The sequence below is a fragment of the Mesocricetus auratus genome, unplaced genomic scaffold (assembly GCF_017639785.1).
Source record: "Mesocricetus auratus isolate SY011 unplaced genomic scaffold, BCM_Maur_2.0 Super-Scaffold_100026, whole genome shotgun sequence".
Lineage (NCBI taxonomy): Eukaryota > Metazoa > Chordata > Mammalia > Rodentia > Cricetidae > Mesocricetus > Mesocricetus auratus.
Genome location: NW_024429207.1, coordinates 12238138 through 12260723, shown reverse-complemented (window position 1 = coordinate 12260723; position 22586 = coordinate 12238138). Strand labels below are relative to the sequence as shown.

Genomic DNA, 22586 nt, shown 5'->3' with positions numbered 1-22586 from the left:
ATACAGTTGTGGATAGGAAAGGAGTACAAAAGCGATCCAAGGCTTTCGCAGTCCGTCTGTCTCCATCTGGGGCTGACTCCTCCACGGAAAATCAGAAACCCAGCCTCCAGATCTTCAGAAGAACTAAGAGCCCTCACTAAGCAGCAGCACAGGCCTCTCAAGCCTCAACACACAGAAGCCAGCAGGAGAGGCGCACAGCATGCTGGGACTTGTAGTTCTGTATCCTTCGGTTACCCGGATGAGTTGGCATTCTGGGACATGTAGTTTCAGGTTGCTCGTCTGCGTAAATCCGTTCGGGACTTCGGAGGGCCGTCAGTGACACCACAGGCTCCCGAGCGTCACGTGACGCCGGCCCCGCGCGCCCAGGCTTCGCACTGCGGCTCCAGCCCGGGCGAGTTCTCGCCCCCGCGCGGCCGTTGCCGAGGAGACGGCGCACGTCTCGCCGAGCGTTGCCCCCCTTCTGCGGCTCCCCCGCCCCTCTTCTCCCACCACAATGAGGTCCTAAGATGGCGGTGGCTGCGGCGGTTGGCGCCTAGGAGCTGATGTAGAGAAGGCGGCCATTGGGCTCTGGGCAGTCAGGGAACTCGCGGGCCTCCCTGCCGCGCGGTCTTCGCGGGAGAACCGCTGCTGGTGGCGGCTCCTGAGGGGGCCGACCGCCACGCCGCCGCCCTCGGCAGGAGGGGCGGCTTCGTTTACAGGTAATGCCCGCGCGTCGGCGGCCCCTGGCAACCGCGGCCCGGGAGCAGGGTGGTGCCAGGCCGGGCCCGGGGCCGCGCCTGCCCGTACGGCCCTAGGGTCCCCTGGCTGCACGATTCTCGCCCCCCCTAGGCTGACATCGGTCCGCTCAGCACTGGCTGACACCGTCTCTGCCCAGCGCCTCGGGGACGCGCCGGTGCCCGCACGGCCGCGGAGCCCCTCACGCCGGCCGTGCCCTTCTCGGGCTGCGGGGACACCCGGGCCGTAGCCGGGGTGATGAGTTCTCCAAGACGCAGGCCCTGGCGGCCCGAGGCCTAGCGACCGCCCTCCGTCCCGCCCCACCCGCCAAATTCCATTCGGGGAGGCCCCCCGCGGCCCGAACCCTGGGTGGAGGGCAGAAGGGCCCGGGTAGGCGTTCCCGACCCCTGCTAGTGGCTTCTCGCTCTGGGAAGGTTCCTTTAATCTCCCTTCCCGGCGCCCCTCCCACTGTCCCTTCCCCATCCCGTCCTGCGGATCCCATTTTCTTGGAATCTAGGATCGGGGGCGCCGAGTGGTCCGGTGGGGTGCAGACAGCGTCGCTCGCTCGGCAGAAACTGCTCTTAGGGATTAGGTGTCGGAGGCCCCCTGTGGGGGTGCCTGCTAGAGCGAACTTTTCGTACTTTTCATCCTGCAGCCCGCTCCTGCGCAGCTCGCCCTATCCCCACCCCCTAAAAAACAAAACAAAACAAAGCAACCCCCCCTCCATGGCTGTTGCGAGATATGTGTTGTGTAAACTAGGGGTTAACAGGTCGTGTTTTGGCGCTAGAAGAAGCGGGCTTTCTGGGCGCCCCTACCACCCCCGCCCCGTAACCGCTTTCCAGACCCCGCCTTCTGTGTTCTCTGGTTACTGGAGCCGCGGCGGGTGCACCTGCTTCTGCCTTTCCCATCACCTTCCTGGTCAGGGCCACTGGCTGCCGACGTTCGGAATTTTGAAGTTGAAGGTACACCTCATAAATGGAATGCAAAATTATTTTCTCATGAGACTTTTTCAAAAAATGTAGAGTAACGAGTCCTTGAATACCTTGAGTAAACAGGGACTTAATACTCAGGAGAGTAAAATTTATGGGTCTTTAAATGGTAATCAGGGCTATTTTCATTATTTTCCAAAGTGGATGTTATGCCTTGTTTGGAAAGATCTTGAGAAGTTTGGGGTACTTAAACGTCTATGTTAAGGTAAATTTGAGTTTGAAATTGTTTATAAGTTACATTTTTTTGTTATCTGAAACATTAGGCCATAAATTTAGTGTTTGTTTTCTGTTCTTAAAAGTGTAAGAATTTACTGGTGATTTTTTTTCTGATAAGCAGACAGTTGCTTTGGACTGTGGAACAGAAAGGCGTTTCTGAAAATTTTGTTTCTAAACAGTTTACTTGACATGTTACTATGTTAGTTTCATGTGTATTAAAATTGGAAACACTTTTATGCTGGGGCCTGCTGGTTAGAAATGGGTGCAGGATTGAAGGGTCTCTCTGTTACCCCTCTGCCTTTGACATGCTATTGTGGTGTATCTTCAGATATATATACATATTTTTTTTCTCTAAAATTTCCTTTGGGTTTTTGAGTTTTAATTTGTCGTGTGACAAGTATTTATGTAGCCTTTCTTCCCAAGTTATGGTCTTCTGAATTTCTTAGTTGGCTTTTTCTTTCATATTCTTTTCTGCCTTTTAAAATTTGTTATACCTGCAATTGACAGGCATTAATTTAGTTATCTAAATGCTTGTGCTCCCCCTGTCTAAAGATAATGGTACATACAACTGGTCAGCTGCTTATGTGAGTGTTGGGGATCTGAACTCAGATCCTTATCCTTTATCAAATGCTTTACCAATTGAGCTGACCCGGCCCCACTTAGAAAGGTTTCATAGGAGGAGATACTAGTTCCTTTGAGAAATGTACTGAATGTTAGTATATTGAGAATTGATTCACATGCACTTACTTAGCTTTAGACTTTTTTCTTTTTACAGTTTTATTTCAATTATGTCTGACTCTGTGTGTGTGTGTGTGTGTGTGTGTGTGTGTTTGTGTGTGCATGTGCGCACTCCTCGAATGTGTAGGTACATGTGAGTGCAGGTACCGATGAAGGCCAGAGAGGATGGCAAATGCCTAGAGTTGGGGTTTCAGGTAGTTGTGAGCCTCTTGATGTAAGTGCTGGAAATAGAGCTCAGATCTTGTGCAAGAGCAGTGTATGCTCTTAACCCCTGAGCGATGTCTTCAGCTCCAGCTGTGTACATTTCTTCATTGTTTGAGGCAGGGTCCCATGTAGCTCAGGCTGGCACTGAACTTGCTGTAGCCACCTGTCTCTACCTCACAAGTGCTAAGACTGCAGAAATGAGTCACCAAAACCAATTCTAGCTTTATGGTAATTTTACCTCTGTATTAGTGTCTCCTTTAAACAAATTTTATATTAGGCTATTAGATATTGTCATATGACTTTCTGGGAAACCCAAATTTACTCTAGTAAAAGAGGACAGGGATAGGCCAGAGAATTGATTCCATTAGGGTTGCTTATAGGAGCATGGGCAGGTACACCATTAAAGAACAGTCTCTTTTCTTTCAGCCATTGTTAAGTGTTGTGCATTCTTAAGAGTGGAGTGGCCATGTGCACCTCAGAAGCCTCTTTCCATGAGGGACTGTCAGTGGTCCCAGTGTTGTGTGGGTTTCGTGCTCTGATTTCAAGATAACACAGCTGTGTGGTGCCCAGAGAACAGAGTTTAACCCTCCACCTCTTCCATAGTCTGATACACTTTTAGCCCTCTCTTCCATGATGTTCCCTGAGCCTTGTGTGAGAGTAGGTAGAGGGAGAATCATTCAGATGTGTGACTACTTTCTCCCATTTAGAGGTGAGCATTGGGCCTCTTAGTTACAGTAGCAGTACTTGTTCCCAGTACTTGGACTGCTTATGAGTCTCTTCTGTAGCTGCTGTCCAAAGCAAAAAGAAACTTCCCGAGCCAAGCATGCTTGATAGCAGCAATAGTTTATAGGCATAAATGTAAATGTTGAAAAGAATTTTTACGGGAAGAACTTGAGAGGTGTATCATGTATATAGCTGACCATAGCTTTCCCATTGGGGTTCATGACTTCCTTAGCCAGAGATGTTTGTTTTACAGTATCATATTTAAAGTTTCCTCCCCCTTTCTGGAGCTAAGCATTAAATCCTATCAGAAAGTAAGCATTTCTACCTCAGAAAAGTCATAGCACTTATACCAGTGGGTACATCTTTATTGGCATGCATATGGTATTAACACTCTTGTGACCATACCTGAATAGTATATAGACAACAATTCCAGCCCCAACCTTCATAATGGTTTTTGGTTCTAAGAATGCTAGCAAGCAAGGAGGGAGCTCATTCCATATTCTGATCTAGAACGTGCTGTCTTGAGTTGTAGGGTCTTAACATCCAGTATAACATACAAACAATATCACTGGCAATAGATGGTGTTATACCTCACAGAGAGGTAGCCTGCCCGTGGTGTTGATATTACTAGTAGTCGTATGGCTCCTAAGAGTGGCTTCCCCCCCCCACACTTAGACTCCTTAACTAATGTTTTTGCTTACATAGGCACAGGCTGTGGAACTTTTCTCTACCATTTTGCCAGTGCTGTCATTTATGCCTTATCCAACCATAAAACTCCCAAGAGTTCCTGGCCTCTGTACCTTATGCAGATATTTTCCCATCCTTGTGCCTTTAGTAGGGTTTGTATTTTCTGATGCTGTTCTAAATCTAGAAGGTACTTAGGTTAGCATTATATAATTAAGACCTTTTAACAGAGTGTAGGTAGGATCTCTGAAGGACCACCATAGTCTGTTGTAGGCATGTGACAATTAGTTTGGGATTCAGCACCAAAGGGGATACAGTATCTAAGGGGATACAGTTAGTAAGTTCCAATACAACACAAAAGATCCTATATTTGTATCAATTGGGCATTGTTGGATACAGCTGTGTGGATAGGAAGCACTTTAGGTCTCTGATCCACAATCATTCTTTATGGATTGTTCCACCTTCTCATCCTGGGACATGGGTCACATTTCCCCATCCCTTGAGCAAAGGGGAGGTTGGGAGTGGCAAGGTGCAGTGATTTCAGGACTGCTCTGTCTGTGTTGGGCTTTCCAGGCCTGACACTCCGTTAGCCACACCTGGCTGTGGAAAGATCCTTGGCCGAGCAAACTTTCTAATCTCAGGAGGAATGTACACAGTGTATTCTGGGGAGATACTGCCCATTTCAATCCTTACGAAGTGTACCATTCTATCTTCATATCCATCTATGGGTGGCATTGACCTGATAATCCTAGGGACTGCCAGGAACCAAGGCAACCTGGCCCCAACTTGTATTAGAGCTCCATATTCTACACAGTAACAGGTACTATTAAATCTTCAATCCATTGTTCCCTTTGAATCATACTGTATAGTCCTCATCTTTTGTAGGCAATTTGGCCACCAGTTAGGGCCATTATTAGTTTTCTCCCTAGTAGATCACTGTACTCTGTAGCTGTGGGCACAAGGGAACTCACCACTCTTCTTCCACTCCTTTGGTCAATTGTTCAGGCCTAAAGCCTTCCAAAACCTCACTAATACAGCATTTGGCTGTCCTCCAGCCTTTTTTACCCCCTAGAAATTCAAGACACAATCTCTCACACTTGCTTTCATCTACAGTAATACCTCTGTTATTTTCTTATTCCCCTCTTTTAATACTTTGAACCTGGTTTACATGCCTATCTAAGTCACACATATTTGCCTAAGCCTCTCCTACTTACAGATACTGACCCACTATTAGGTTCAGCAGGGCTACAACAGACTTCCAGCAGTACCGAGGTCTGCTGAATCGCCTTCTTTCTTAACTCTAGTTAATGCAGTCCAGTCTAATCAGGTGAAATGAGTATCACACACTACCTCTGTCATACCTCATTTTCTGCCACCTTGCAGTTTTTCTCAAGTTTTTGTTTTCTTCTTAATCCCAAGAAGGATATTTAGCACAGATCTTTCTTTTATTCTCTTCTGCTTAGGCCCCTTCACCAGCTATAAGAAATACCAAGCCAATGACCACTCTCATCACCATCTTGGAGACTAAAATGGAGGACACTAGTTGTGTGTTTATTTTCTAATGTCGTTCCTCCCTTTCATGGATGAGTTCCCCTGAGCAGAGAGTTCATCATCACTTACATTTTTTTTTTTTTTTTTTGGTTTTCGAGACAGGGTTTCTCTGTGGCTTTGGAGGCTGTCCTGGAACTCACTTTGTAGACCAGGCTTTGTAGACCAGACTCACAGAGATCCGCCTGCCTCTGCCTCCCGAGTGCAGTGCTGGGATTAAAGGCGTGCGCCACCAACGCCCAGCTCATCACTTACATTTCTTACATGCTGCTGCATCTACCTTACAGCCCAATTCCGAATATGTTACTTTCAGGCAATGCAGTGTGTTCTCTAGTGCATCAGTCATTTAGGGGTATCCTTGTACTCCTTTGGAGGATCACATTCCTTTTTTTTTTTTTTTTTTTTTGGTTTTTACGAGACAGGCTTTCTCTGTATTGTTTTGGAGGCTGTTGGTCCAGCCCAGCCTCGAACTCAGAGATCCGCCTGCCTCTGCCTCCCGAGTGCTGGGATTAAAGGCGTGCGCCACCACCGCCCGGCCACATTCCTTTTTTTTTTTAAGTCCTTTTTTTTTTTCTCATTTGGCTTTTTAAAAGTTCTATTTTATCAACAGTTCTGTTTTTAATCTGTTCTATCTTGGTGGTGGGTAAAGTAACCTTACTGTATTTGAAGAGGCTGAAGCTCTAGTGACCAAGGCATTAACTTCTGTTCACTTCTAAAAATTAGTGATGTAGGAAGATACTGGGATGCATCTTTGGGAATCATGGGCAAAGTGTGGCTAAATACTGTTTCTGTGTTCTGTGCTTGAGATTAAGAGTTCTGGCTAAGGAAATCTGCTAAGGCTCTAAATCTTTTTGCAAATAGGAGATTGTCCTGCCTGTTGAATAATCGTACATCACAAAGTTATGAAGGATAAGATTCTTAATGGGGTACTTGTTGAATAGTAAGCAATATAACAGTGATTACTATTTATTACTACGTTTTTCTAATTATATATATTTTGTTGGGCTAGAACGAATCTATGTAGGTAATCCTCATGCTTGCTATGCTGGATTGGTTTTCTACTCATTTGACCTATCATCTGCCACTAACCTTGTGATACATACTGTTTTGTCTCTGACTGCTTAATTCTTCCAGATAGTTTCGAGTCATTTTGTTGAGTTTCAAAAAACATAGCAGTGGGGCTTTTTTTTGTTTGTTTTGTTTTGTTTTTTTTGGTGGGGAGGAGGTTGTATTATGTTAAACTTATACATTTAGGAAAAATGATAAATTTATAATATTTAGTCTTGTCAATAGAGAAGACTGCTTTTATAGTTATATTTTATCTAATACTATCCTCTAGTATTTGATAGTGCTTTTTTGTTTTTTTGAGACAGGGTTTCTTTGTATTGTTTTGGAGGCTGTCCTGGAACTCACTCTGTAGACCAGGCTGGTCTCAAACTCACAGAGATCCTCCTGCCTCTGCCTCTGGAGTGCTGGGATTAAAGGCGTGTTACATCAACGCCTGGCTGATAGTGCTTTTTTTAATGGGTCAAAATTTTTGTAAGTCTTTATTGTATCTTTTGTCATTAAGTGCGTCATTTTGTCTCTTATTTTAAAATTGTCTTAGTTCAATTGCTGTGAAGAGACACTATTGACCATGGCAACTCTTATGAAGGAGAACATTTAATTGGAGCTGGCTTGCAGTTTTAGAGGTTAATCCGTTATTGTCATGGTAAGAAGCATGGCAGCTTTCAGGCAGAGAAGAAGCTAAGAGTTCTACATCTTGATCTGAAGGCAACAGGAAGTGAACTGTCACTGGACGTGACTTGAGCATATATGAGACCTCAAAGCCAGCCTCCACAGTGACATACTTTCTCCAACAAGGCCTTACCTCCTAATAGTGCCACTCCCTATAGGCCAAGATTTCAAACACAATTCTGTGCAGGCCATACATACTGAAACCACCAAAGTGATATTTTGAAGTTCTATAATTGTTTAAGATACCACCTTTTCTGTTTTCCTTGTTATTACTTGTATTTCATATTTTTCTGCCTGATAGAATTTTTAGATAGTGCCCAGTAACAGGCATGATTTTAATAAGATTGTTCTCTATGTCTTAAAGAATAATTTTACTGCTTACAGTGTGCTTTTTGAGCTGAGGCGGTAACTCACTAAATGCTTGCATTACATGTACAAGGACTTGAGTGTGGTTCCTAAAGTCCATGTGAAAATGCTGGGCCTGGTGGGTAGCCAGCTATTCTAACCTAATTGGTGAACTGGCTAATGAGAGACCTGTCTCAAAGGAGGTGGCTACTGTTCTTGAAGATGACATCTGAAATTGTCTTCAGTCTCTTCATGTATCCTCCCACAAATGAACACACACACACCACACACACACACACACACACACACACACACACACACACACACACCTACACATGCACAATAAGAATAAGATATGCTTCTTCCCAGTGTTTTAAAGAATTATTAAAGTAGTATATGTTCCTTAAAAGAACATAAATGGTATGGGATATAGAAGAGAGCACTTGCCTACCGTGTGTAAGGCCTCAGGTTCCCTACTGAGCAGCAAAAAGAGAGCCTGCCTCCTCCCAAAACAAGAAACCCAGAATAAATTAAAATGTAACTGTAAGCAAGTATTATTTTTTAAAAAGATTTTTCAAGCCAGGCGGTGGTGGTGCACACCTTTAATCCCAGCACTCGGGAGGCAGAGGCAGGTGGATCTCTGTGAGTTTGAGGCCAGCCTGGTCTACAGAGTGAGTTCCAGGACAGGCTCAAAAGCAATACAGAGAAACACTGTCTTGAAAACCCCACCCCCCAATTTTTTTTTCTTTTCAAGTTAATATTGTGTGGAATTTTATGTCACTAGATGTGCTGTATAATTTAATGTAATAGATAATATAACATTAAAATATCCATGAGATAAATCTGGTTTTACCATGGATGATGTTTGGTATTATTAAATTACATGAGTTAGGATCTTAAGAGTCAGAGTAAATTGAATTCATAATTTTTGCTCTTTAACTTAATGATTTTGGTGAAATTACTTGTAGTTTATTCCTTTTGTTTGTTGCTAGTAACTTTCTGTATTAGATAAAATTATCTTGATTTTTCCACCTTCATCTGCCGCTCCTTCAATATTACCTTGTGGAAATCTAGAATCTTGCTCAAGACCATTTAGAAATCTTTTCTCATGGTCATTTCTATTTCTGACCCTCCACTTTTGTTCCAACTCTGTTACTTCTGTATCTCCTCTCTGACCCACACATAATATTCAGTCCTTTTTTTCATGTCCACAAGCAAAACCTTCTTGCTGGATTTGGTGGTCCATGAGTCTAATTCTGGCACTTGGGAGGTTAAGACACAGCCAGCCTGGGCTACATAGAAAGACTGGAGAGATGGTCATCAGATAGAAATGTAGCCACAAAGCCTGACAACCTAAGTTCAGTCCTCAAATTCCACACAGTGGTGGGAGAGAACTGATTCCTGCAGGTTATCTTTTGTTCCCCATACCTGAGTTGTGGCATGCAGCCCTCCAACAAATAAATACAAGGATGCAATGTAAAGCCCTAGAAACAACACCACCAAAAAGAACATCAAAAGCTAAAAACCTCTGCAGGTAGGATTTATGAGTTTGGTAGACTTCAGGAAGATTAATACAACATTGTGAGACCGTGGGTACTCTTTGAAAACTGTTTAGTGCATTTGTTCTTTTTTTGTTTGAAGCAAGGTCTTAAAGATCTTATTATGTAGCTCAGCCTGGTCTGGACCATGTGCTTCTCCTACTTCCTACTGCTGAGATTACCATCTCCATCACTCATGTGTATAGCAGGTAAATCAATTTATATTTGACTTGTGGTTGACAGTGTATTTCCTAAAATTAGTATTTCAGAGATTCCTTTGTATTACTAAGTTTGATGGAATGATTTAAAATCTGAAGTTTGGGCCAGCGGAATGCTTTAGCATATGAAAATGCTTGTCATACAAACATGATGACTTGAGTTTCATCCTCAGATCACACAGGGGAAGGAGAGAACTGACTCCAGAAAGTTGTCTCAGTTCATATACTGTGGTACATGTATGTCTGCACTTACATACAAAAACATGCATACTTACAGTATAAATATAAATTTAAAAATAGTTTGTCTTTATGTGTAAAAAGCTTAGTTTTTTTGTTTTGTTTTGTTTTTTATTTTGCAGAGAACTAATTACTAGTTCCAACATGGCCACAGGAGGAGGTCCTTTTGAAGAAGTCATGCATGATCAGGACTTACCAAACTGGAGCAGTGAGAGTGTGGATGACCGACTCAACAATATGGTATGATGCCTTTCTGTAGATTGTTTATTGTTGACCACTAATGTTTAGTTAGGTTTTCCCATCAGTTGTATTCGCCAAAACACTACAAAAACTGCAGGCAAATATACTGAGGGCCTCTGTGCTACTTACTATTGGTTGAAGTCACTTTGGTTTTAGTTAATAAGCATGAATTAGCTTAAACTAAAAATAGTGATTTATTACAAGAGGTAAAAGTGCTTTCTGGAAACCAGGCTACAGGAGTAAAGTTTAGTTTTAGGAAATGAAAAAAAGAAACTGGAAATTGTCAAAAATTGCGTTTCCCCATTGTACCTAACCCAGCTTTCCCTTACAGGTTTGCCTTTTCTCTTTCTTTGGCTTGTGTCATATGCTGAGGCTTTTTTGAAGATTTTCAGTCTTGGAGGAGATTATATAGTGAGCAATTTAAAGTTATGATGAGCTTACTACATTTGCGTTGTATACAAATTTCTTTTTCATTCATCTGGGCCTGAACGGTTAGGATAAGTAATATTAAAAGTTCACAGGAATGCCCATACATGGAATGGGGTGGAGAAACAGTTCTTAAGAGAGACAAAATTTCTTATGAATGAGGACAGTGTACTAAATAGTTTTATTATAGTGATAACTAAGTGTCTTCCAATGTAGGTAATGTAGGAATGCATAGTTGTTTCTGTTGAACGAATTAGATTATGTAGGTATGAGTAAATGAAGGTATTTTCTAGTTAAACTATTATTTCATTCTGTATTGAATAATATGTAGTAGATTTTTGCCTATAAAATATTAATGAGAACAGTAATAATTATGTTAATGCTTACCAGATGCTAGGCATTGTTCTAAATACTCATGCATACTATTTTTAATCTTATTTTTAAGGTATCTTATTTTAAAGATTAAGACACCGAAACCATATAAATGAAATGATTTGCCTACTGTTTCTTTAGGAAGCAGTAATTGCTTTAGAACCTAGGTTAACTCTAGTTATATCTTCTTTTTGCTATACAAACTGATTGTAGTGTAAAGGATGACAGTTACAGATATATTTATTTTACTACTTAATTTAGAAAAGAACAATTTTTTATCTTTTTGAGACAAGGTTTCACTACATAGTTTCAGCTGCCCTCGAATTCCTATGAACTCTAGATCCTTTATTCACCTTCCTGAGTGATTACAGATATGCATCATAACAGGTAGCTAGGAAGAATAGTTTTTAGAAAAGCTTTCGAACATCTCTGTAGTCTTACAGTACTTGACATACTGAAGTAGGGGAATTATGAATTCAAGGCTAACCTGGATTGTATGGTGTGTTCACGGCCAGTGTAAACTAGAACAAGACCTTATCTCAAACAAAAAAAGAAATGATTGAAAATATTTAAATTGATTTATGGGTTGGTATTTGGAGTATTATTTGTTACCTGTAATAGCATGGTACTAAACCTTTTAAAGGCCAAGCTGCAATATTAGGATAGGCATAATGATGAGAAAAATGGGTTGACAGAGATAGACCTCTAAGAGTATTTGTATGGGAAAAATGTTTTGGTACTTTAATATCCAAAGGTTTTTTGTTTGTTTGTTTGTTTTTTAAGTATACCAAAATATTTTCTTGGTTTGATATAGGTCAGATTAACTTTTGATTTTACTTTTTTAAAGGAGTGGGGTGGCCAACAGAAGAAGGCCAATAGATCATCAGAAAAGAATAAGAAAAAGTTTGGTGTAGCAAGTGATAAGAGGGTAACTAATGATATTTCTCCGGAGTCATCACCAGGAGTTGGAAGGCGAAGAACAAAGATTCCACATACGTTTCCACACAGTAGATATATGACTCAGATGTCTGTTCCAGAGCAGGCAGAATTAGAGAAACTTAAACAGCGGATAAACTTCAGTGATTTAGATCAGGTTTGTGAATTCTTTCCAAACTAAGTTATAACTGTGGGAAATACTTAAAATGGATTAAGTAATATGTCCTAAGAATAAAAGACTGTGAAGAATACAAGTTTCTGTATGTGTGGGGAGAATTTTAAATATCGATGATAGTACTGTCTTTGGAGAGAAACAGTCATATTTTTAGGTTGCCAGGGTATTTATTTCTGGGCTATTACTATTCTGATAGCTAGTTTAAGATGACTTCATTATCAAAGTAGATACCGCTAACTAGGTAAAATTGCTACTAAGTTTAGTATGCTTATTGGATAAATGTGAATTAGCTTGGTTATCTAAAGTTTAGACCTAAAGGCAGGTAGAAATGAAAAACTCTTGACTGCTATTTTTACTTTTATTTTATTGTCGTTTCTCATTCTTGTAGAGGTAAAGAGATTTCCAAACATGCAGAAAAGTAGATTCAAGTCTAATATGACATTGTTGGTGTAAATGATCATGTATTATATAAATGTACCACATACACATATGTCAGGTACTAACTGTGTGTGTGTGTGGGGGGGGGGTCTTAGAGATACTTTGTAAACAGTCTACCTCAGCTGTTTTGCCAGTTGTAAACTGAATGCTTTTTCAAATGGTGTTTTTATGTAGATAAATCTGGATGCTTATATTCTATTGATTAATACTGATTTATTGGAGCCAAAGCCTATAAAAATTTTGTAAGTAAAAAATAGCAGTCTGAATTATAATGTAGCTCACAGTATTAGTGTTGGACTAGCCTTGTTCATATTCATGAGTTGAATTATCTCCAAAAAGGAGAATAGGAGTAAACAAATTTTGATAATTTAGTAAATTTTGTAGATCTGAAGATTTTTCAAAACTTTTTACAAGACCATGTCCTCATCATCTAATGATGTAACTAAGAATGTTGGAATCTTTCAAACTTGTTGACAGATTAATGTTTGTGTGATTTGGTTTCCTTTTTGCGTATAGAGAAGTATTGGAAGTGATTCTCAAGGTAGAGCAACAGCGGCTAACAACAAACGTCAGCTTAGTGAAAACAGAAAGCCCTTCAACTTTTTGCCTATGCAGATTAATACTAACAAGAGCAAGGATGCTACCCCAGGTCTTCCAAAAAGAGAAACGACTGCATCAGCACAATGCAAAGAGCTGTTTGCTTCTGCTTTAAGTAATGACCTTTTGCAAAACTGTCAAGTCTCTGAAGAAGATGGGCGAGGAGAACCTGCCATGGAGAGCAGCCAGGTAATAAAATGGGATTATTTGTGTGGTTGCTTTGCAGATTTCAAAGTATAAACCGTATGATCATCAAACAGTATTAGGCTATGCATATAGGAATTTAAATTAAGTAGAATTAGTCTTTCTCCTAATCCTCTTCAAAAATGTATCATGTATTTTAAATAGAATACTATTTTCTTCCCTAGATGATTGGGAAATTACATACTCATGTTCACTAAAGCTTCTCTAATTGCCAAATACTAAGTTGCTAATTTTTAATACAGTGGGGTTGGAATCAGTATGATTAAGTATTTTTTTTTTAAGCATTTTATTTAGATGTGGCTATTGGGGCTGGAGAGATGCTCAGTAGTTAAGGGCCTACATTGCTCTTGTGGAAGACCCAAGTTTGGTTCCCAGCATGCATATTTGCACACATTGATTCACATCCCTTGAAACTCCTGCTCCAGGAAGATCAGATGCCTCTGGTCTTCACAGGCTCCTGTATTCACATGCATCTGCCTACACATGTGTACACAGTTAAAATAAATCATGAAAAACTAAAACAATGCTGGTATTTTTGGAAACTACTTTGAAAAGTGTCCTACTTTTAAATTTTATTTTTATAATGCTACCACTTTTTTTTTTTATAAAGAAACATAAACAATAGACAATATGTAGGGCCAGTGAGATGACTCAGAGAATAAAAGTGCTTGTTGTGTAAGCTTGGCAACCTGAATGTGATACCTAGAACCCATGTAGAGGTAGAATGAGAGAACCACTTGCTGATCTCCACACGTGTCCCTGACATATGTGTGCATACATGTATCATGTGCAGACATCTTTGTCCCCCTCAGCATTTTGTTTTATAAATAAAATTTTGGGGTCTTTTGAACTCTTGAGTGGGAGTGGTGAGGGAATGAGGAAAGGGCAGACACATGCACAGTAAAGCAGATTCAGGCGGGGTTCTGCTACTGTTGTAATCCAGAACCTCATTGTGTGTGTGTTTATTAGGTACAGCACAGGGTGGGGATTGCTAACTAGTCTTGATAGGATAGCAAGCTCAGGCTGTAACTGTCTAGAAAAAGAAGCTGCAGTTGCTTGTCTTTGTACACACTGATCAGTTGTTCATAAACACGGATACTTGGGGCTTGGGGAGAGGTTTGCCATTGGCTTTGCCAATGTTTCATGGGTCTGAGATCTTGGAGTTCTATCCTATGTATGGCTGTGTCATTCTAAACTGTACATATTCTCTCAGGACTTCACAAATTGGGGCTTCCTCTGCTGTCTCCATTCTGCAAGCCTGAGGATTCAATACCTGGAACCCACATAAAATAGAACACCAACTCCATAGGATTTGTCCTCTGACTTTCACACATACACCATGGCACTCAACTACACAGACATAAAAACCAAACAGATCTCTCTACAACAATAAATAAAATTTAAAATAGATACAAGTTTTCAAATAATATAAATTAACATAATTTTGAGATTCCTTTTAAATTGGTGATTAAAGTTTATAGATTGTTTTAATTTTAAATTTTCTTGCATATATACATTTATGATAAACCTAGATATATCCTTGATTCTCCTTCATTTGAAGTAAAAACATATAATACTATTGTTATATAGTTAATTATGCTTGGTTTTATATGTTGTATACTGTCATTCTTATTTTTCTTTTTAATATTTTCCCTGCAGATTGTAAGCAGGCTTGTTCAAATTCGTGATTATATTACTAAAGCTAGTTCTATGAGAGAAGATCTTGTAGAAAAAAATGAAAGATCTGCTAATGTTGAGCGCCTTTCTCATCTAATAGAACATCTTAAAGAGCAAGAAAAGTCATACATGAAATTTCTCCAGAAAATCCTTGTAAGTTTTGAACTTTTTAAGCGATGTATGTTGAGCTATAGTTTTACAGTGTACCATGTACAAATATTGATGACATTCTGATGCCACTCCAGAAGAGTTAACATATTTTCAAAAATTGTGCCATCCATTATAACATTTTTATTGCCCTTTTTAATAGTTGTATGATTTATACCACTAAAATATTTCAGGCTAGAGAAAAGGAGGAGGAGGATGTTCGGACTATAGACTCAGCTGTGGGATCTGGTTCTGTAGCTGAGAGCACATCGCTAAACATAGATGTGCAGTCTGAGGCTTCAGATACCACGGTAAGCGGCTTTTTGGTAACTAAAGTGCTGGGAATGAAGATTTAAGGTTTTCCTCCATTTTTCAAGATGACAGTTTTTGGCCTTCTTTAATAAAAAGTATATCCCAGGAAAGAAACCCTCAAGTTGTTAATGATATATAGTTTCTAGACATGGACGTTTGAAAGCTTTATTAGTAACACTAAAGTAGTTTTAAAAGTTTGAATTGGAAATCTGGTTATTTCTGAATGTCCGTTTACAGAATTTCTGTGTAGTTGGCTTTGCTCAGCACAGCTTTCCTAATTTAAAAGTTCATGTAGGTCTAAGAACTGTTAATAGTACTAGAGATACTCAGGGTTGTTAAGTATGTTAAGCTGGAGAAGTTTCCTCATTCATTTGCTGATGAAGACTCATTTTAAATGTGCTAAGATTTTTTTTTTTTCATACTGTAGTACTATTAGCAAAGCTGAATGGACAAAAAGTTAAAATAAAGGCTAATAAATAAGACAAGATAATATTGACATTATTTCCTTTCAGTGAAAAAGTAATGTGGTTTCTGATTATAAAGTAAAATTAATAAAAATATTTTTCCCTTGGAAAAATAGTAATTTATAGAACTTTAAAGAAAGACAAGGTTGCCAGGTGGTGGTGGTGCACTTGGGAGGCAGAAGCAGGCGAATCTCTTGAGTTTGAGGCCAGCGTGGTCTACAGAGTGAGTTCCAGGACAGCCAGAGCTGTCTGGAAAAACAAAAAAACAAAAATGAAAGAAAGAAAAGGTTGTAAGATTTGGTTCATAGAATGTAGTGGATTTGAAAACTGCTTTACTTTGAAGCATTTTTATTTGAACAGATTTGCCTATCATCACACACTTGTTTGAAGTGCATGTGACAACCACTACTCTATGGGAACAACACTATAATCATATACTTGTAACTGTTAAACACCTAGTGCTAGTAAGCCCTTTCTTTTGAAAGGGTAAGGACCCATGTCTTTGATTTTTGTAATGTATTTCAAAATACTATCCAGCATTAGGAATTTGAGGGTTTGTTTCCTTTTATTACTGCTCGGCAAAATGTACCTTCTTCTTGTCTCCTCCCTACTTCCTGTTTAAACTTTTTTAAAATAGGAAATTTGAACTGTTTCTCTATATATTTAGGAAATATTCAGGGGGCTTGATCCAAACAGTTGTGAAAAATGGATTCTGCTGAGGGAAATTGTTTTCTGTTCATAGCGGTGCTGGGAATAATTTCTCCCTTACATACCAGCAGAACCAGAAGGGTTGGGGCAGACTGATTAATGGATTTTATTGGAGAGGTATGGGAAATGGTATAGTTGATTGTAATTTATGTTCTGAAATATGAAGAGTTATCTGTTATGGGAATTTCCTTTATAATCATGTAAAATCATGGCCTTTTGTAAATTGTCATGTACCAGAATAAATGTTAAGATATACTTTAGCATTTCTGCATACTTGGAACTTGTCAAGGATATAATGCTTACTTGAATTTAATAAGCAACTGTTAATTTTATAGAAACTTAAGAATAATTAAATTTATTGCCTCTTGGGGGTGGATTTGGGTTAAAATTTTTAAAAGGTGGAATGAGACATTTTTGTATTTATTTACAAGGCTGGCTTATATGTTAAACAGGAGTTTGTGTTAAGAAATTAATATGCTACACTATTTAATAAAGGAGGCATCTTTTAGTCTGAGAATTCGGCCCTGCATTGAGGACAAACTAGGGAATTCAGCTTCACAAGAACAGGTTTCAGACATTGACGTTACTACAAGTCCAAAAGGGAAAGGTGACAGAGCTCCTCAGAATGACAGGGAACTGAGACCTAATAGGAAATGTAGCCGAAAACGTGGATTTCCCTCAAAGGTATACTTCACAATGTTAACTTGGGAAGTCTTTAAATGAGCAGCTCTTATTTCTATTTCTTTCTTAATTGCTTTTTTGTTAACTGCTATTACTCTTAATTCTATAAATTAACACTGTTAATATACTATAATTTGCTTTAGTAAAATGCTGTTGCTAAATGATTTTATTTCTTTTTTTTGCTTTAGAATACACCTCTGCATGGATAAAATATGGTAGCTGACTTTGATTTACAAGTATAAAGGATTAGAATCATAAGTTGTTCTTTTTGCTATTGAAGGTTCAAGAGTATATAAAACATTCTTTTGTTTGTAATAGTAGTGTTTGTGAATTATAATGATACTTTAAATTTTTGTCTTGTTATTATAACAGTTAATTAGAGAAAAAGAAAATAGTACAAACTGTTAGATTTTCTGTCCTAAAAGGAAGAAATTATTTTTTCCTGGTTTTGGCTTGTATTTGTGTACTGTTTAAAACCTCTTCTCTCTTTTTCCCTCTCAGAAAAAAAAAAATGGTTAGTTAGTTGATTTGCTCATTCTAATGTTTTGCTAGGTAGGTTTCCTTCTTCAGTGTTTGATTTAAATGTTTTTCTCTTAGTTTCCCGTGATTTGTATAAAGACATTCAAGATAAGTGAAGAAAACCATTTGTGTAGCTCTTATAATACATTTGAATAAAATAGCATTTGTAAAAGCATGTGTGTCTTTTTAGCAAGAGCAAATACCATTTTAATAGTTTAGGGTACACAAGAATAATTTTTTAAGTTTTATCACTAGCTTGTTACCAATGAGCAATTTCTTTTTAGTTATATTTTCTTTTTTGGTGTTTAAAATGACAAAACTTTACTTCAACTATTTTGGTAGTTTGTGCTTTTTCATGTTTTTTTTGGGGGGGGTCTTTAATTACTCAGCATTAAACTAAAGGTATTCACTTCTGAGCAGAAAAGTACCTGGCTATCTTTAGACTTAATAATATTGAAGGGGAGAAAATGAAATGTAAGCTACAGCAGGTATCCTTTAAAACTAGTCTTTTTTTTCTTTATACAGTTGACTGCAGCACATTGGCCAAATCTCTTTTTCCCCTGCGGTGTCACATTTACATAAAAAAACAAAACAAAACAAACAAAAAAAAACTTTTCTGTTTCTAAGTCTCTTGGAAAGTATTCTTACAGATGAGAATTATTGTTACAATTCAACTATCCTTAAGCTTGATTTTTGTCTTTAAATTTCTATTTTGTGTGTGGATGCCTGTGGTGGACCTCAACATGCATGTGGAGGTCAAAGGTCAACCTGTGTTGCTTTCCCTCTACTGTGTGGGTCCTGAGGATTGACTCAAGCCATCAGGGTTAATGCGGTGTGACATCCTGCCAGCTTAATCTTGATTCTTAAGGTCATCACAATGTAGCTTGCTGATACATAATTCATAAAATCATTTCAATTAAAATCTTAATTCCTACCACCTGACTTCTAATTTTTCTCTGCTTACAGAATCTGTCACTCTCCAAATCCCTTCTGCTTCTATCCTCCTAGGAAACCTTTTGAAATATATTGTGCTTGAAGAATAGAGGAAAAGGTTTGAGGTCTTACCTTAGATTCGGAGCTGAGAACAACCTATGAGTTTGATATGAAGTGACAGATATTCTAGCCATATATATCTACAAAGCCTGATTCTAATTTTTGGGTGTATTTTATAGATAATAACATTTTCAGAGGTTATTGTTGGGTGTTAGTCCTCAGATACATTTTCACCATTTTTTGAGATAGAATCTCTCACTGGCTGTAACTGGACCAAGTAAGCTAGCGCAGTTGTTCAATGAGTTCCAGGGATCTGCTCATCTCCACTTTCTAAGATTTGGGTTTACATGTGGGGACCACCAGGCCTGACCCTTGTTTCAGAAAATACAAGTTCTCAGGATCCAACTCAAGTTCTTGTACTTATAAGACAAGCAATTCAGTAATTATTCAATTTGTCTCCCCTTCCTCTTTTTTTTTTTTTTTTGTAAGACAGGGTCTCACAGAGACATACCTGCCTCTTCCTCTGCCTCTCAAGTACTGAGATGAAAGATGTGTGCCACCACACCCAGCTTCTCAACTTTTTTCATAATTGATTATAATCATAATTTTTTATAATTGATTGTAAATACCAATCTGAAATGTAAATTATATGTATGTCAGTGTTGTTAGCAGTTACCAACTTTCACTAAAACTTCCAATTTTATCTTAACTTTCTCTGAGCACTTAACTGTAGGCTGTATGCTTTTTTTTGGCTCACTTTTTTTCTTTTTTAAGTCACAATGTAAAATGTTGTCATGGTTACCCATTCTTATTACAATATTGCTGACTCTACTTGGGAGGAGGTCGATGGAAGAGGCTTTAGGTAGCACTGGTGAAGGATGACATCTAGCAGGAAACATCTCAAGCTGTCTGTGTTCTCTGTGGTTTCTATAGAAATCACATGTGCCCAGGGAAAGTAAATCAGTGCATTTATTTGCTTTCAAAAGAAATTGAGTTGCCTTAGTAATTTTAGGGGGGGAAATCATTTACAACTTTTTTATAATCCCAACAAAATTTGTTAGTGTGGCAAATGTAAAACCAAATCAGTACATTAAAGGGAATATGTCAATGGGTAATACCATTATAATATTCATTTCATATATAATTGGGCTTAAAATTTATTGTCTGGGGGGCTGTGTTTACATTTCTGCCTTTGATTAATTTTGTTCAGCTGCATTTAAAATTTTAGTTTTGTATATGTGTGTGGGGGTGGTTTTTTTTTGTATTCTTTTATTTTGAACACATACAGGGCCTTATGCATGCTAAGCAAGAGCTTTACCAGTAAGTCATACCACCAGCCACTTGGTCATTACTTCTTTTTAAAATTTTTTTCTTTTAAAAGTTTATTTTATATGTGTAAGTGTATATGTGAGCATCCTGTGCATGTCTGATGCCCACAGAGGCAGAAAGGGTGTTAGATCCCTTGGAACTGGGGTTAAGATGGTTGTGAGCCTCTATACATGGCTGGGAACTGAACTTGGGTTCTTTGCAAGAGCAACAAGTGTCTGTAACTGCTGAGCCATCTCTCCAATCCCATTGGTAGTTCTCCTAAGTAGTCCCTATTTAAATCTGTTATGTTGCATGTAGAAAGGACAATAAGTTCTTAGTGTATTGAGGAAGTTTGGAAGTGTTTTCTTTGTGTTTTATGCTCTAAACTCAGATGAACAGACATAATTTAAGAGTTAAAAACTAATAAAGATATCTGATACAAAATAAAATTTTCAGCTTTGTTACATACTTAATGCATTTCAGTTAGGCCTTTTTTTGTAAATAACAGATGTATTTAAGAAATCTTTACCTTGGTTAGAAGTTTGTGTGTTAATTCTCTCTTCTCCCTCCTCTCTTTCTCTCTCACTTACATTCTGGTTTGCTTTTGTTGTATATGTTAAAAATCATCTTCTAGTATGGGGTAGAAAGTTTTGTTACCTAGTGTTTTTAGAAAAAAATCTAACGGAGCATTAAGTGTATAATCTGTAATTGGCTCCCCTATTCTTTTGTTTGCAATATATAGAGCTACTTTTGCCTTCATAGACTTTCAACTTTCTGTTTTGTAACAAGGGTTTGTTTTTTTTTTTCCTTTTCTTATTTCTTCGTCGTAGTTTTTCACTGTGAAATTACCTAATTCTTAATGTGAGGCATATCAATTTTCTAAGCTTTTAAAACTGTATCTAGAGTTGTATATTCAGTCAAAACTATTATCTGTGCTGCACATTGCCACTGGCAAATGCCACAAGACCATGGATTTCAACAGTCATGTCTAAGTATTATTGGTCTTATTTTTCAGGCCAGAGATCCTCAACAGGAACCTATGGAAGAGACAGAAAATTTGAAGAAACAACATGATTTATTAAAAAGGATGTTACAACAGCAGGAGCAGCTACGAGCTCTGCAGGGACGACAAGCTGCTCTTCTAGCTTTGCAGCATAAAGCAGAGCAAGCTATAGCTGTGATGGACGATTCTGGTATGCCACCATCTCAGAGTATTATTTTTTATAAGAAAGGCTCATTAGCTATCTGTATTGCAAAGTGAATGCTGCTATTATATAATCAGATCTCGGTTGTTGACTAATGTGGCAACCTGCAAGCAAGACTTACTCTGTCCTATGCAGGAACAACTCCTTGCTATCATACCGTACCATGCAGACGGACAGCTTACTCTCCTATTCATCAGAGAGTACCTTTAAGGGGTAAAAGAGACAGGCCTGTATATAGTAGTTTGTTAACTTCAGTGATAGGGTTCTTGATGCTTTTGTTTCCAGTTTGGGGAGGTTACTGTTTGTTCCTTTGTTTTATCTCACTCAGCTAAGGTTGTTGTTCTTTATTTGCTTTCAGGGCAGGTTTAAAAAAATCTTAAGTGAGCAGGGCATGGTAACATAGTACTGTAATACTAGCACTCAGAAGGCTGATGCTGGAGAATCAAGAATCCTTTGGGTCTGGGGAGATGGCTCAGTTGGGAAAGTGCGTGTCCCACAAGCATAAGGACCTCAGTTTAGATCCTCAGCAACCACATAAAAGCTAAATGCAGTGGTACCCATCTTTGACTCCTGCCCTGAAAGGGACAGAGATAGGAGGGCCCTGGGGTTCACCTGGGGTTCAGTAGTCTAGCCAGTTGATGAGCTTTGGCTTCAGTGAGTAACCTTGTGTCAAAAATAAGATGGAGTGTGACTAAGGAAGATAGCCCACATCAACCTCTGGTGTATACAGATCCCCTCTCCCAATACTTCATAGTGGGACTCTGTCTCATAAAACAAGTGGAGAGGGCTACACGTTTGCATGCTTAAGTTTGCCCTGGGTTCAGTCCTTAGTGCTTGGAGAATATAAAAACAGACAAAGTCGAATAAGGTAGAAAATTAATAGAGCATCTTTAGTATTCAGCGTTAGTAGTTCTGTTATTTCTGTTATATCCATTTTTATATATGAGCTTTTAAAGCTGCTGTTACACTTTACTCAGTTTTTGTGAGACTCAGAAATTTTCTTTTCCCCCCTTCTTTTCCTCAGAGCTGAGTATCATTTAAGTGACCATTGAATTACTTAGCATGGAGTTAAATTTTGTAGTTTGTCTTATTGTCTGCAAACCTGTTTTAAGTTTTCTTTAGGATAAAAGCAGAACTGTTTCTTATTAAAACTCAATAAGGCTCAAGTTTCTTTTTAGTTTTATTTTTAATTGACAAATAGCAATTATATATTTTGGGGCACAAATAACCTCTTCCATTGGCTTAGTAGTTTTTCACATCAGTTCTCATAGTTTATTTATCTTTGAGCACTAT

At 38.8% G+C, this 22586-nt stretch overlaps 1 protein-coding gene across 15 annotated transcripts in view; it reads left to right on the top strand.

Annotated features, from left to right (window-relative positions):
- The first annotated feature begins 565 nt into the window (after window positions 1-565).
- Pcm1 (pericentriolar material 1) overlaps window positions 566-22586 on the top strand; it is an 89370-nt gene continuing 67349 nt past the window's right edge. For 5 of the 15 annotated variants that reach the window (XM_013110780.3, XM_013110784.3, XM_013110783.3 and 2 more), the window contains exons 1-8: window positions 566-698; window positions 10014-10131; window positions 11777-12022; window positions 12995-13264; window positions 14939-15109; window positions 15298-15414; window positions 17083-17271; window positions 21104-21281. In XM_013110780.3, the coding sequence (XP_012966234.1) occupies window positions 10036-10131; window positions 11777-12022; window positions 12995-13264; window positions 14939-15109; window positions 15298-15414; window positions 17083-17271; window positions 21104-21281 (1267 nt within the window). In that variant the 5' untranslated portion in view covers window positions 566-698; window positions 10014-10035. The remainder of the gene's footprint in view (window positions 699-10013; window positions 10132-11776; window positions 12023-12994; window positions 13265-14938; window positions 15110-15297; window positions 15415-17082; window positions 17272-21103; window positions 21282-22586) is intronic. The other 10 variants (XM_005066648.4, XM_021225186.2, XM_040731809.1 and 7 more) reach the window with 3 other exon arrangements.